Below are 16,920 nucleotides of genomic sequence, written 5' to 3'. Positions count from 1 at the left end.
ATGTCCAGGATACAATAAAACATTAATTGACCTTTGAAAAGCAAAACAAAACAAAACAGAAAAATTAACACATACGGAAAAACTCATTCAAAAGATACCAATGCCAAGACAACACAGGCATAAGTATCATATGACCAAAAACCTAAAGCAGCTGTTATAAAAATGGTCTAGTAAATAAGAGCAAACACTCTTGAACAGACTCAACAAAGAAATAAAAGATAACCAAATTGGAATTTTAGAATTGAAAAATGCAATAACTGAAACATAGTTCACTGGATGGGATCAGTAGCAGAAAATGACAGAGAAAAGAGTCAATGAACATGAAGATAAGTAGAAATGATCCAGTCTGGGAGAAACAAAGATTGAAAAAAAATTGAAGAGAAACTTAGGGGCTTGTGGAACAATGACAAAGGTTTAACATTTATGTCATCAGAGTTCCAGAAGGAGAGGTAAAGAAGTGGTACAGAAAATTGATTTGAAGAAATAATGCCTGGAAACTTGCCAAATCTGGCAATGACTTAAGCCTAAAGATTCAAGAAGCTCAGGAAACTGTAGACAATAAAGAGAAAGAAACCCATACCCAGACACATCGTAGCTAAAATGATAACACCAAAACTAAAGACAAATTTTGAAAACAAGGAAAAATGGTGCAGTGTTTACAGAGGAATAACCATTCAAATGATTGCAGATTTCTCAGAAATCTTGGAGGACAGAAGGAAGTGGAATTATATTTTTAAAGTGCTGGGGAGTGGGTACAGGACATCAACTTAGGTTGTATATCCAGCAAAAATATTTTTCATGGGTGAGGATAAAATTAAGACATTATCAGATGAAGGAAATAATTTGTGGCCAGTAGGCTGTACTCTATAAGTTTCTGAAGGATGTTCTTAGGACAGAAATAAACTTGGAGCATCAGGAATGAAGGAAGAGAAACAGAAATAGTTAATATCTGAGTAAATATTATTTATACTTCTCTTGAATTCAACATTGTATGATAGAATTTTCAATGTATATAGATATAATACATAAGAAGGGAGGGTTAAAGAACCCATAATGGTGATAAGGTTTGTACCTTCCACTTTAAGTGGTAAAATATGGATTCTGAGTCATCTGTGAAAGTTACACATGTATATTGTGATCCCTAGAGCAACCACTTAAAGGAAGATCTGAATCCAAACATATCAGTAATTTGTATTAAATGTAAATGATATAAATATTCCAGTTAAATGACAGATTATCAGAATGGATTTTTAAAGCACAATCTGTTTATCTCCTGTTTATTAAAAAGATTCACTTCAAATGCAAATGATATAAGTAAATTACAAGAAAAATGATGGAAAAAGAATACCATGAAACCAAATCAAAAGGCTAGAATGGAGAGACAGGAAAAAATGGTGTAGATGATAGAGGCTTTTCATTCATCTTGTGACCAACTCAAAGTTATGACAGAAACACAGAGCAAACAGCAAAGAAAGTCACCTGGGATCTAGAAGAATGGCACAAGGGACTTACAGGGGGACACTGAGTTGTCAGAGTGAGGGCTGGAGGCGAGGCTGTCTCCCAGGCAGAAGTGCCGGTGGTATCCATTGTTCCTCCTGTTGAGCCCTCCCCCTTCTCAGTGTGTGGACTCAGCACTGCCATAGCTGAGACGTCATCAAACTGGATAACAGATCCCTCCGCCTAGAGAATTCCGTGAAACTCCACCTCCCTTAACTTGGGCCTCACCTAAGACACATCCAGGTGTGTCCTTGATGAGTCCTGTGCAACTTGCAGGACAAGCTCCAAGACCCACACTGGTGGCAGCTAACCCTGGTTTCTGATGTGGTTTCTTGAGGCAACTATAGGCACAGTATATGTGGACTGCTTGCCAAATATTAACAGGTGGCCCAGGAGGGATATAACCTGGGACTAAACTTGGCCTATAGCTGACTCCCTCTCAGGACTGTGCCACTGGACACCTACCTACTACACAAAGCTGTGCTAATAAGACCGGAAGACTTAGGAGCTTTACTTAGTACATAGAAACAGACACAGAAAGGCAGCCAAAATGGGAAGACAAAGAAGCAGAAACCATATGAGAACAGAACGGAGATGCAGAAATAATGGAATCAAGCAATCTAACAGATGGAGAGTTCAAAACACTGGTTATAAAGATGCTCAGTGAACTTATGGGAAGTGTAGATGAATTCAGTGAGAACTTTAGCAAAGAGATAAACATAAAAATGGAAATTATAAAAGGGAACCAGTCAGAAATGAAGAACACATTATCTGAGATAAAGAGTTTATTAGAGGGTATAAACAGAATGGATAAAGAAGAGGCTCAAACCACCAATATAGAGGATGGGGAAGCCGAGGACACTCAATCAGAAAGGCAGCAAAAAAGCCAAGACTATAATAATAATTTAAGGAACCTATAGGACATAATTGAAAAGTAAAAGTATCCATTTCATAGGGATACCAGAAGGAAAACAAGTTGAAGAGCTGTTTGAAAAAATAATGATGGAAAACTTCCCTAACCTGGTGAAGGAAATAGATATACAACTCCAGGAAGCTCAGAGATTCCCAAGAAAGAGGAACTCAGAGAGGCCCACACCAAGACACATCATAATTAAAATGCCAAAAGTTAAATACAAAGAGATAAAAGCAGCAGGAGAAAAGCAGTTAGTTACCCTACAGGGAGCACCTATAGACTGGCAGCTGACTTCTCGAAAGAAACTGTTGCAGGACAGAAGGGCTTGGCATAGAATTTTCAAAGTGATGAAAACCCAGGATCTACCAAGAATACTTTACCCAGCAAAGTTATCATTGAGAATGAAAGACAGATAAAGAGCTTCTCAGACAAAATTAAACTAAAGGAATTTATCACCAAGCCAAAATTACAGGAAATGTTGAAGGGACTTCTTTAAGAAGAAAAGACATGTATCAAAAACATGAATAGAGAGTGGTAACAGCTACATTCCTATCAATAAGTACCTTAAATGGAAAAGAATTAAGTACTTCAACCAAAAATGGAGTGGCTGAATGGATAAGAAAACAAGACCTTTACACATGCTGCCTACAAGAGACTCACACTTCAGATTAAAAGACACACAGACTAAAAGGAAGGGGATGGAAAAAGATACTGCCTTGATGGACCTAGAGGGTATTGTGCTCAATGAAATAAGTCCGATATGTCGCATGATTTCACATACATGTGGAATCTAAAGAACAAAATCAACAACAACAACAATGAAAACAAATAAACTCATAGATACAGAATATTTTGAGGGCTATAGATGGGAGGAGTGTTGGGGATGGCAAAGAAGGGCAAAGGGATTGAGAAGTACAAGTGGATAGTTAAAAATGAGACATGAAAATATAAAGTGCAGCATAAGAAATAATTAATGAAATATGTAAGGGGAAAGAGAAGTACTATATTTAATGGGGTGATCACTTTGTGAGTTATCTAGATCTCTAATCACTATGCTGTACAACTAATATTGCATGCCAACTATAATTGAAAAAAACTTATTGAATTGTACAATGTAAATATGAGCAACTACTTATCTATTATATTTCAATAAAGCCAGGAAAAAAAAAAAAACCTGGGAGCATCCCAAGTGATTGTGAACAGTGGTTGGAGGAATGAGATAGAATGGGTGGAAGGGGTATCTTTTACTCTAGTTTATACTATTCTGAGCTTCTGGACAAATTTTTTTTTTTTTTTTTTTTTTACCACATATTAGTTATGTCCTTGAAATAACACTAATTTCAATTTTTAAAATAAAAAATGTGGATGCTAAAAATCAGGGCTTGAGTGGCTATATTTTAATATCAGACAAAATAGACAAGACTTTAGAGCAAAGAAAAGTTCCAAGAATAAAGATAATACATAAGAATTTTTAAAAAATCAGTTCACCAGTAAAACATAACAGTCCTAAAATTGTTAAAATATATTATTAAATATTTAACAGAACTTCAGAATACTGGAAGAAAAATGGACAAAACTGAAAAGAATCCCCAAAACACTGTCTAGCACTTAACAACACTCATTGAGTAAATTAATACAGGGTCCCTCCACATAGAAAATTTTATCTTAGAGTTGAAAAGAAGAATAATTTAGGAGTGTAAAAGTTTCATTCCTTTGTTTCCTCCATTGATGAAGTATGCCTGTCTAACTCTTTTTATCCCCTGCTAATGCCTGTTCACTTTCGGCCTAAAGTCAATAGCAGTATAGTACTGTATCTGCCTATACAAATTTATAAAATGTATCAGATGCCTCCTTCTGTTCCTATTCTGGTTCATAGAAGAAAATAACATTGCTTCATGTCTCCTAGCTTTGGCAGTGGACTAAAACCCATACACCAAAGTAATGTTTTACTTCTCTCACAAATTCGTCTTGTTGGTTTTGTGTTAAAATTATAAGAAAGAAGTTCAGAACTCAAGTATAATACAGTTATTCCTTTTTGATTGATAATAATGACCTCTCTGGGTATCATTCCCTGTATATCTTAAAACAGGAATCAAAATTTCTTTTGATAGTCTGTATATGAACATAAAAATTCATGTCCAAAGTAAATTATTCTTTCAGTGGTCCTGATAAAATGACTTAAAGAAAAACATTTAAAATGGGAAACTGCATGTACAGTATTTAAAAACTATCTGTTTTGAAACTACTCTATTTTCCTTTTCTATTTGGTAATATTTTTATTTCTTAGATTTAAAAATCTAAGATACTAGATAATATATTTAAGATTCTTAAAGAATGAGAAGATTGTATTAGAAATTGTAAGATCATCTATTAGGTGTTTGGGTACAAATATAGATCCCAAAAAACCTTATCAGAAGTATGGAAATCTGCAAATCAAATTATGTATATCTCCTTTTAAAATCTAATATTAGTGAACTAATATTTATAAAATTAAAGCTAATGCATCTAGTAAGTGAAAACTCTTTCTCTTTTTTGTTTTTCTTTTTTCTTTCTCAATATATGTCGCATAACTTGTGCTAGGCACTTCAGCTGTCTTACATGGACTATTGTGATAGCCTTCTAAGTGCTCTTCATACATCTACCTTTTCCCTGACTCCAGCGTTGCCTATTCTTTACTCAGAGTGATCCTGTCAAAACATAAATCAGATCCTATTCCTACTCTGCTCGACTTCCAGTGACTTCCTTATAGTAGCCTACAATGTCCTGTGGAAGGCTAACCCTGCTTCCCACCACCACATCTCTCCGTCCTTATTTTATGTCATTCTCCCCATTCATTCAGCTTCCTTGGTGTTCCTTGTGTACACCAAATTTATTCATATTTCAGGGCCCTTGAACTTGATATCTCTCCCTGGAACACCCTTCCCCAGATATGCACATGGTTTTATTCAGATGTCTGGTAAGATGTTATTATTTTATCAAAGAGGTCTCATCATCCTCTGTTTCCTTTATTCTGCTTTATTTTTCATTTATCAACAATGAATATATATTTATTTGTTTTGGGGAGTGTCTTCCCCAGCTAGAATATAGGCATAATCTGTTCTCTGATGTATCTCCAGAGCCCAGAATAGTGCCTCAGATATTTGAATGAACAACTTAGCTCAAGCTCTACCTCTGACTTTAAAGCTTCTCTCCAACGCATAGTGGTAAACTCACTTTTTCTGATTATCACTGTAGGTGCTCCTGTTCTGTCTCCACTGGTTCCTTAAAGATAGAGCTCTTATCATAAATGAAACACCATAATAGGTGAGAGTATGGAGTCAGACTGTGTGGTGTGACTTTAAATCTCAGCCCTGCCACTTAGCCATATTACTGTGGGCAAGGTACTAACCTCTCTGTTATTCCATATCTCTATGTAAAATGGCAGTAATGACTATTCAATGACTGGAACACAGGGGAGGTGGAAAGTGAAAACAGTGGGCAAGGACCTTATCATCACGTTCTTTCTGTAACATATATGAGTGTTTGGACTTTTTCATATAAGTAACAGAAAGCTTTGACAGACTTTTTCTTTTAAAACAGTATGACAGGATAAATTTTCAATTTATTTAAAATTTTAGCTTTATTCAGTCTGTGCTAATACTGAACTAATGAAGAACTTCTAAAAAATTTACCTTCCTTTTGGTTCTGTCATGCAGGCTTTGTTTCATTTCCACGTCCTGTATTTACTTCTGTTTCCTAGCTAAAGTTTATTTGTTAAAAGATTGGATCACTTTTGGTTTAGAGTAGAACTTCCATAATGTAAGGGAGACCATAAATGTCAAGGGCTATCTATATTGCCTGCGTTTTCTCTTGACAGAAATTCTATATTCTGGCTCCTTTTCCTATGTAAGACCTTTTTTAGTGTTTCCCTTATTTCAGGGAATAATTTCTAACAGTACACTTTATATACATTCTCGGAGACGAGTAAAGAAACAAAACTGTACATTAGGTTTGCAGCAACCTTTGCCTTTTGGGTACCTGTGAGAAATGAGGTTATTTACCATATCTTCAGTTCTGATATACCAAAAGTATACCAAAAGTATTTTTCCAGAATATTCTCCCTGTTCCATTGTAAAGTCACAGAGAAAGTTTGGGGTTCTTTAGGTAGGTCACAGAGTCCAACAGACTGTGTTTTGTCTCAGATTAGAATCAGTATATTATTTGTGATAGAAATCAAATTAACCAGTAGTTTTTTAAATTTCTTATTTCTTATTTATTTCGTCCAGACACAAAATGGGTTCAAGGAGAAAAGTTCTTTCCTACCTTTTAACATTTTGAGCTGCCTATGTTTGGGATTCAAAGTATTTTTGGTGCTTATTGCTTAACTGGGCTAAAGATTATCTCATGTGACAGGAGAGATCTCTTGTTTTGGAATTGCCATTACTTTCTAGAACAGCCACTCTGTACAGCAGCCAACATGCCCTGGATCTTCCTGCTTCATATTACAGTGATACTGCTTTGTCAGGGTAGAATTCAGCCTCACAGGGCTGGAGTCAGTCTCTGCTGACCTCATGCCACAGTACAGCATGTTCAAATCTGGGAGAAACCAGAGGGTTATTCGGCACATTCCTCCTCCTTCTCCCTCACAGGCATGGAACCCTCACTCTCCTCAGAAACCGTATGTTGTATATGTGTGTGTATCTGTCTTTTTTAAATCTTTTCCTTAATTCTATAATTCTGCAGCTTTAAGTGGGGATTGGTTGAACAGACGGACATAGAAAATGTTTTGAGCTGCTGAAACTTAGCATTTTTCAGCAACAGATCTCTGCCACGGGCATTTGCTATTTTTGGACTGACTCGTGAGGTTGCAGTACTCAAGAAGGCTGTTACTTGTTTCCTAGTTGTTCATTTTACCCATAGCTATTTGGGCAGAATGTACAGAGTGCTCTTTGGCTATATGGACATGCTCAGATTATACTGGAGTGTCCCGACTTTCCTGTATGGTAGGCTGCTTCAGTGCAGAGTCAATGTCATCCTCACTTTCTGAGGCTAAATAGTTATTAGAAAATACGTGTTTTCTTCAATGAGCAAGAATTTGGTTTGCTTTGGCAGCTTAGGAAAAGCTTAGGTTAAATTTGAAGATGCCAGGCATGCATAACAAATAAGAATTTGGAATAGAGCCATTTGAAATATTTCTCGCATTAAAAAAAGTTTCTTACTAGTCAGCTACTTGTTTCAGTTTATTTTTCCCAAAGACTTGGCAATTTTCTGAATTCTAAAGCAGTATGTGTGTATCTCAGTGCTAATAAGTTCTTGTCGCTATATCAGCAGAACAGGTCCCTGAGATAAGCTGGATAGAGGATGATCTGGTTTTATGCAACGCAACCACCATTTTCACATTCCATCCATATTCTTAAGTAGAAAATGGCCTAAAGCTTGATTTTTACCATGCTCTTTTGAGTTGGTTTTATAAATGATACATAGCTATTTTCTAAGAGATAAATGCTAAAGCAAACCAGATTCTTTTTTTAATAATTTTTAAATTTTTAATTATAGTTGGATTACAATATTATATTAGTTTTAGGTGTATAACATAGTGATTAGATATTTATATAACTTATGAAATGATCGCTGATAAATCTAGTACTCATCTGAAATCATATATGGTTATTACAATGTTATTGACTAATCCCTATGCTGCACTTTACATCTCCATAACCATTTTTTAACTGCCAATTTGTATTAATCTCTTCCTCTTTTTCACCTACTCTCCCAACCCCTTCTCCCATCTGGTAGCCATCAAAATGTTTTCTGTATCCGTGAGTTTGTTTCTGTTTTGTTTATTTTGTTCTTTAGATTCCACATGTAAGTGAAATCATATGGCATTTGTCTTTCTCTGTTTGACTTACTCCACTCAGCACAATACCCTCTAGGTCCATCCATGTTGTTACACATCCAAGATTTTCTTCCTTTTTTATGGCTGAGTAATATTCCATTGTATATATGTACCACCTCTTTTTTATTAATTCGTTCATTGATGGACACCCAGCCTCCGTATCTTGGCTATTGTAAATAATGCTGCAAAGCAGATTCTTTATAGTTTCACCTAATTCTAAAGTTAATGTACATTAATATTGTTTATCGTTGAGGCATTGGATTTAAGATCCAAACATATTTTTCACTCTGAAATTTAATATTAAATTTCTTATACTTTACAGTTGATAATTTAAATGCCAACTTTGTTAACAGATTCATGCCTCTGATCTATACCCTTTTTTTTTTTTCTGTTGTTTGTTCTGTATCATGGATTTTTAAACCCTGGCATAGCTCTTCTTATTCTGAGGCTATAAAAGGTCAGTTTACTTATCTATTTGTTCTATTAAGAATACTAGCCTAGGTTGAATGGGGTGGTCAGAAGAAAAGAATTCTTAAGAGAGCCCTAAAAGGACAGGGAGTGGAGACCCAGTGGTAAAACAGAAGTTAACTCCTTTGTCTCCATTATTGACAGTCTCAAGGGAAGAGAGAAATGTAAACCATACTTTAAGTATTCTTGAGTTGCTTTTATTTTCTCCATTGATAGCATTAATTCATGAGAAGAGGAAGTTTGCTAAAAATATATACTTAGTACCTGAGTAAATAAATGATTGTAAATTAAACTGATTCCCTGCTTCCCTACCCACGTATCTCTCTCAGTACTATTCATCAACTCTGATCAACTAAAATATTCTCATTGAAATAATAATTAAAATGTTCAGAAATGAAGTACTTGCTCCAGCATCTGGAATTCATAATATGATTATCTGGATATATCAAACTGCTGTACTTTGTGAAGAGTTCATTCTAAACTAGAAAATAAACATTTTGAAGGAATACTCAAGAGGGGAAAATGTATCTGATTCTTGGAAATAAATGGAGAGTTTTAGAAAATTGGGACATTATAGAACCCATTTTATAAATGTTGAACATATTTATATTTTTAACTATATAAAATTATAATATCCCCACATGTTGACCTGTTCTAAAGATTAATAATTCTTTTTTTCCTTTCTTAATAACCTTGTAACACTACACATCTGTATGTTTATGCTAAAAGACATATATGTAATACAGACAATTCCTTTGCAATGTTGACATTGCCTGAGTTTTCTGTACAAATGCCTAGAATTTACAGTGGCAATTTAGAACATGTGTAATCACTTGGTCATATATAGATGCTGTTCCTTTTAAACAAGTGTTATTTACATTGGACCGTCACTATATTAAACAGTGAACTTTCAAAAGAAAAAAATAAAACTTCCCTTACATCTAAACCTTCAAACTACTGCTTGACCTAAATCTCATCATTCTATAGTGCTCAGCATGCTATATAAAGATTAAATCCCATGAGAACAATGCAAAGGTCTGTCTACATTATTTTGTTATCGTAGGATTTCTTTTTTAATTGAGTTCTATTCAAAAGAAATAGCATAGTGATTTGATGAGAAATATACAACACTGCACCAGAAGGAGACTATTTCAAGTTTTAGCATTTCCCTGCTCCCAGTACTCAAAATACCTTCATGTCCTCTTTAAAATTAGTTGACTCATGTGAATATGTTGTATCCCTTAAGACTACTAGAGGGGAAAAAAGGTCAAGAACTCTGACTTAAAGCTTAAAACATTTGTCAGAGATTATTTTAATTAATACCAAAAATGGTTAAATTACAGTTCCAGTATATTCTGTCTGGAGTGGAAGGTGGTGTAAACCAATCCTTTGTTCACTGAACAAACAGTTATTGAGTCTATGAGAGTTTAGAATTTAAGATGGGCTTGGGATATATCAGTGAACAATACAGACACATCCTCTGTCCTCATGCAGCTCATGTTCTGGTTGAAGAAGACAGCAACAAATATAATCCTATAATTAAACTGGAATATGTTGGGGATGGGCTATAAAAATGGCAAAACTGAGTAAGGGAGATTGAAAGTCCTGGGGGTAGACTGCCATTTTTAATGGGATAAGCCTCATTTAAAAAGAGACATTTAAGGAAAGGCTTGTAAGAGGTGAGCAGGTTAGCCATACAACTGTCTGAGGAATGAGCATTCCCAGTAGAGGGTACAGCAAGAACAGATTGTTCCTGATGTATACAAGGAATAAGGAAAAGGTTGGTATGACTATGATAAAGGATAAGAGAGAGAAGAGTGGTAGGAATTGGGGTGTCAAAAATGTAATTGAGTACCTCATTTATCTTTTGCTGTATAACAAAGCACCCCAAAATTTAGTGACTTAAAACAACTATTTTGTTTGCTCTCAATTCTGTGAGTCAGCTATTTGGGCTGGGCTCAGTTGGTGGTTTTTGTGCTGGTCTTGCCTGTGGGGTACACCGTAGTTCTTAGGTGACTCAGGTGGGGCTGGATTGTCTAAGATGGCCTTCCTTGCATGTCTGGCAGTTGGTACTGGCTATTAGCTGAGGTTCTTTCCTTGTGTGGTACAAAGATTTTAGCCTGAACAGCTGTAAGGATGAAGTTGTCATTAACTGAGATGCAAAACTTTCTGGAGGTCTAAGTATAGTGAGAGAGAGCAAGCCCCAATGCACACTTTTCAAGTCTCTGCTTTTGTGACATTTGGTAATGTTTCACTTGACCAAACCCAGTTTCAAGGAATAGAAAAGTAGGTTCCATTTCTTGATGGGAGGAATAAGAAAGTCATATTAGAAAAGAAAGAACATACTAAATTCAGTGAATTTGTAGCTCTTAACCACTCAGAGGGCCAGATGAGGTATGCCCTTAAAGGCCATTTTTAAATACTGGCTCTTTTCTTTTTTCTTTTCTTTTCCTCTGCTCTCCTCTCCTCTTCTCTTTCTTCTTTCTGTGTTGTTGTTGTTTTTTGGTTTTTGGTTTTTTTAGTATGAAGAGACTTCATTTAAGCAGAGGGGTGACATGATTTGACTTAGGTTTTTAAAAGATCATTCTGGCTGTGGAATTGAGAATAGATTATATGGTGGCAAGGGAGACCAGTGAGGAGGCCACCGTAGTAATCCAGACAAGATATGATCATGGCTCAGACTAAAGTAATAGAAGTGCAGATAATGAGAAGTGGTTAGATTTTGGATGTATTTTGAATATAGAGGGAACAAGATTTTCTGGCAGATTGGATGTAAAGTATAAGAGAAACCAATGACTAAGGATTTTAGCTTGAATAGCTAGAAGAATGGATTTGTCATTAGATGACATGTAAAGTCTGCTTCTATGAGAAAGAGCAAGAATAAGATAAAAGCCAGTTGAGTAGGTTTTAGAATGGGAAAATAAATTTAGAGACAGTAAGTTTTAGACCACTTTTGTTAGTTTTACTTCACTACAGAGCGGAGAAGTGGGGCAGTGACTGGTGGAAGAAATGAAGTCAAAGAAGTTTCTTTAAGGTGGGTGATGGGAAACATCATACTGCTAGGAAGAGGAGAGGAAAAAATCAGTGGAGAGGAAAAATTGATCCAATTTCTTTTGTTTATTTTATTTAATCAACTTAAGTGGCATTTATATATGCAGGCACTATTCAAAGCACTTTACAAATATGGACTCATATAATGTAAGAATGAAGCAGTGACAGGCCACTGAATTGTAAGTACTGTGGTGGGTATTGTAAAAAGTTCAAGGATGTTTAGGACACAATCTCTGGCTTAAGTACTTGTGATTTATATTAGAAAATATAAAAACTTCCAAAAATAAAATAGGAAGGTAATATATAACAAAAATTAAACAGAAGTTCAGAGAAGGGAAATTGCATTCAGCTGGTAAATGAGGAATATAAATAATTTGATGCCAATTAAAAAACTAACAAGGTGGGGGAATATTGAAGAGGGAGTGAGGAGAGGAGAGAGTTATCAGGTAGAATAAAGGCAGAGTTAGAAGTAGAAAGGAAAACGTTTTATCATCAAAATATAGTCTAAAGAGGTCAAAAAAGCAGAAAAGACAACCTCAGAAATACTCCTTTCTCACTGTAATTGTCATCTTCATGTTTATAGTCTTAACCCCCATATATAAGGAGGGAGATGGGGAAGGGGATGTGCGTGTGTGAACTGCATGTACATCTTTAGTACCCGAAGTACAGGGAGTCCTCTCTTAGATGTATTGAGGTGCCTTTTTTTCATTTTAAAATAGTTTGGGAAACAATTTAGAATTATTTTTCAGACAATATAGGAAAATTTGAGATGTATAAGTCCAGGAAATATGATTAGAATATGTCCTTTAATTCTCACTTGCTTTTAATGAAAAGTATAGTTGTTGTTTGAGATCCGAGGATAAGCAGAGTATATAAACTGTTTAGGTTGATATTTCGGTGAAAGAAAGTATATTATGTTCAGTGGAAATGTGGGAGGAAAAGTTTATAAAGAATCACTTCTGGGGAGAATAGAAGCCTAATTCAAACTGACATTTTTTCCCCCCAGTGGTTCCTCATGCATGTTGTCTAATTTGAAAAATTTTAATTATGCACGACTGTAAGTTCAGGGAAGACATTGTTATGGAGGTCCAAATTAGCTCACAGAAAAAGAAATATGTTTGGCCATATTACTTCTCAAACAATGATCAAGTTTACCCATTATTAAAGGAATGCAATTGACAATTAAAATGAGATCTTATTTTCGCTTCTCAGACAAATTAAAGTACAAAGATTTGATGCCTAGAGCTGGCACCATCATTTGTCTGCACTGTTTGTAGTAGTGTAAATTGCTGTGATTTCTGGAGAACAATTTGGTAATCTCTATCAAAGTGTAAAACATACACTCTCTAATATACTGCAAGGAATTTACATTATCAGTGTATTCACAGAAGTTCACCAAGATATGTATATAAGTGTATTATAGCATTATTTATTATTTTAAAAATGGGAAGAATTCATTTTGATGCCCAATTGAAGTTCAGCATTAAATATCTTTGACATTCCCCTCTCCCCCAAAATATGGTGCAACCTTCTTCCTTGTTGAGGAACTGGATCCCGTATTATCCTGTTTTATGGTTATCAGGTGGATTCACAGGAATATTTTTAGGTTTCCTAGAGATAAAGGCTTTTCATTTATTCTGTTAATGACTGTCACTGGAGATGAGTCGTTCAGAATGAAAGATCTAATACTCAGATGATTCTCACAAAAGAGCTATTAAGAACAGAATGGGCAACAGTAGGAAGCTGTTAATATAAAAACAAATCTTTTAAAAATTAAAGACTACATGGATGTGAGAATGAAATGGGAGAGTGAGTAGTATAGAGGAAGTTTACCATAATTCCACATCTTCAGATAATTCTTTTAATTTCTAAGAGCTCCATTTTCATTTTGAAGAACAGATCTGCCAACCACGTCACAAAATTTAAGACAGAAGCAGAGGAAGATGGAATTTTTATTATATACTTTTTCTTAAACTAATGTTGCTTTTACATTGTACATCATTGCATTTACATTTATCATACATATTTTATTAAATAGAAGTTATTTTATGAAACAATCCAATTTTTGCCTGTTTATCTTATGTTTACCTCAGTACAAGCTTTGATAAATTGCTTGCATCATTTGACTCAGTGTTATTCTCTACTGAATTAATTATATGCCAGATTACCTCTGAGTTTTGGAGTTGGATAAGGAGAAATAGAGAGGAAGGCCAAATGTAGAACATCCAGGGAGCAGCTGTTTATACCTCAAATGATGAGCAAGATCTAAAGAACTACACTCATTTAATTACTTCATTTGGTGCATGAAAGTAGGATTAGAGAAAGCAAAAATATCATTGGTTCTCACTGACCAGATGTTTGTGGTTTCGACTTATCAGAGTGAACATTTTCACCTTGGAGGCAAGGGCTATAGATTTTATTGCCACTAGGGCCCCAGTTGGCTCTAAAAAGAATATTAGCAAGAGACTGAGGCTCGAGAGACCGAGACTCAAGAGACCTAGTTTATCATCCCAGCCCTACCACAACTAGATAGAACTTGGGGGTTTCAGTTAGCATGCCAGAGCTTTCTTATGTTTCTCATCTACAAAATAAGGCTGTTTCACAAGATCACTTCTCAAGATCTTTAAATTTTAAGAGGCTCAGGTGAATATCATGTACATGAATATACATGTACAGACATGTATAGATTGGTTTTTAAAAATAAAATACATTTTCCAAGGGGATCACTTCATAAGATATATACATGTCTAACCACTATGCTGTATATCTAAAACTAATATAATATTGAATGTCAGGTATAATTGAAAAACATTTTTTTTAAAGCAGATTCCAGACTCACCCTTTGATAGTCTGATTTAAAAGGTTTGGAACAGAACATGTGCCTTTCTCTCTTGGAAAGTCTCATACAGCATGAAGAATCACTGCTATGCGTACTCAAGTATTTATTCACTTCTGAACGCTGCCTCTCTCTATTCTCATGGCTAACTATACATTTGCTGTTCTCCTAGATTGGATAAAATGTAAGGAACTGTTATTCACTTCTGAATACCATCCACTTCTAGCACCCAAGAAATATGTGTTGACTTGGGTCCATCTTCAGAGACTTGATTTTCTCCAGAGGTAATCAGATTTTGCGATCAATTTCAGAGGCTCGTAACAATCTCAGTAGGGAACTTCTTTATCACACTCAAATTCCTTACTCTTTAGTTTAAGTCCGGCTCGTTCATCCAACATATGTTTATTAAGAACCTATTATGTGCTACCTATTACCAGCCTATGGCTCTTCTCTGCATTCCCGCCAAGTTCCCCATCTTTTTCTACATGAATGGATGGAGCACAGAGGATTTTTAGAGCAGTGACTCTACTCAGTACAATAGATATTATAAAAGCAGATACATGTCTTCATACATTTGTCAAAACTGTAGAGTAAATGCTAATATAACCATTGGACTTTGCTAATAATGATGTGTCAGTGTTGATTAATCAGTGATAACAAATGCACCAGTCTGGTGGGGATGCTGATAGTGGCAGAGACTGCATGTGGTGAGACAGGGAGTAATAGGAGCTCTACTTTCTGCTCAGTTTTGCTGCAAACCTAAAACTGCTCTAAAAATAAAGTCTATATTTTAAAAAAATAATAATAAAAATAAATAAAATAAAATATATTTTCCTAAGGCTCTCAGAAATGGACAGAGATTTGGGTCTCAAATGTTGCATATACTCTCTGTTTCTAGTCAGTTAATAGTTTTGAAAAGCAATTTCTTAACTAATTATAAGTCAGTTACAAACTACCTCAAGAAGGTAAATGAAGGATTTTACCTTACTTAAACTGGAACTGCTAGTGTGTAGGAAAATCTGCGTTTAGACTCTTATAACTCTGAGTAGGATATGTTAAACAAAAAATTTTTAACTTACACAACTGAAAGTCTTTTTAAAACAAAGGATTTATTAGGCCATTGCTAACAAAAAAAAAAAAAAAAAAAGGACCGAGCTTGAGGCCTGGAGTCTAAACCACTAGAGCAGCGTGGCTGGGTAGGAAAGACATGTCCATTGTCCTGGAGTTTTGCAAGCATTTTTATAAATCAGGGGCGAGAAAGATGTAAGCCTTTCTGAAAGAATTTATATTAGCTATAGACAAAGAGGGTGGGAGAAGGTAAAATGGGGCTAGTTCTGGGATTAGCCCATCAGACATCAAAGTCCCCAAGGCAGAAGTGTCCACTCTGGTAGATTAGCTCTAGGCAGCAGATCGGAAACTTCATGTGTAAATAAAAAGCAGAGGCTGCTGGGGTTCTATGGCACCTGTCTGTTCTCTCTTTTAGATAATAGAGGAAATAGCCACTTGGAAATTAATCCTAAACTCCAACAGATACACAGGAATGTAAGCAGTCTTTGGTCAGAGCTAGTCCACAGCTATTAATAGGCTAACTTTTCTCTTTCTCTCACTCTACAACAAGTATAATTTTAATTTTGAACATCTCAGATTGTTTTTTTGTTTTTTGGGGTGGTTAGGTGATTATTTACTTTCTAAAGCATTCATTCTCAAATTCCTTTAGCCATTTTTAAATCCAATGTGATATTACTAAATATAATATCCTATATGTGAATCTTTAATATACATATTATTTTGCAAAAAAAAAAAAATCTGCCATAAGTGAGAGTAGCAGTATCTTAATTTACATGAGATTAATCTCTATGGTGTATGAGTACTTTTGACATTTACTTTACTTGATGATCTAAAGTTTCTAAAACACTGTCAAGATAAAACTAGTGCTTAAGTTCAGTTTTTTATTAATGTTAAAATTAAGTATAGAAAGGTATTTTCTAGGTACTGTTAATTCTTTGGAAAATAGACACATTTTCTCAGCATTAAATTGTTATCTTTAAAGATTAGTGGTGTTAAGAGTACATAAATAAATACTTTGTAAAAGAAGTCCTAATTACTGAAGTATTAAACAGATTTTCTCAATTTAAGTTATCTATGGCTAAACTCATTTCCTTTTTTATTAGGGTTAATATACTAGTAGATGAGAAGTACTCTGAAGATATATGGTACCTAGATTTCAGCAGTGCATTTAACAGTTTTTCATTGTATCTGGGGGTGGGAATTATAACCGAT

At 35.0% G+C, this 16,920-nt stretch overlaps 1 protein-coding gene across 4 annotated transcripts in view; it reads left to right on the top strand.

Annotated features, from left to right (window-relative positions):
- The window catches only part of TMCC1 (transmembrane and coiled-coil domain family 1), a 175,121-nt gene that overhangs the window by 109,375 nt on the left and 48,826 nt on the right, over window positions 1–16,920 (top strand). The window contains exon 1 of one of the 4 annotated variants that reach the window (XM_025050670.1): window positions 6,920–7,067. The exons of the other annotated variants lie outside the window; for them this stretch is intronic. Within the exon in view, the coding sequence (XP_024906438.1) occupies window positions 7,041–7,067 (27 nt within the window). The 5' untranslated portion in view covers window positions 6,920–7,040. Of the gene's footprint in view, window positions 1–6,919; window positions 7,068–16,920 lie in introns of those variants that run through there. 4 annotated transcript variants of the gene reach the window in all.

This window comes from Pteropus alecto, unplaced genomic scaffold, assembly GCF_000325575.1.
Source record: "Pteropus alecto unplaced genomic scaffold, ASM32557v1 scaffold75, whole genome shotgun sequence".
Lineage (NCBI taxonomy): Eukaryota > Metazoa > Chordata > Mammalia > Chiroptera > Pteropodidae > Pteropus > Pteropus alecto.
This window is presented reverse-complemented; position numbering and strand designations above follow the sequence as displayed.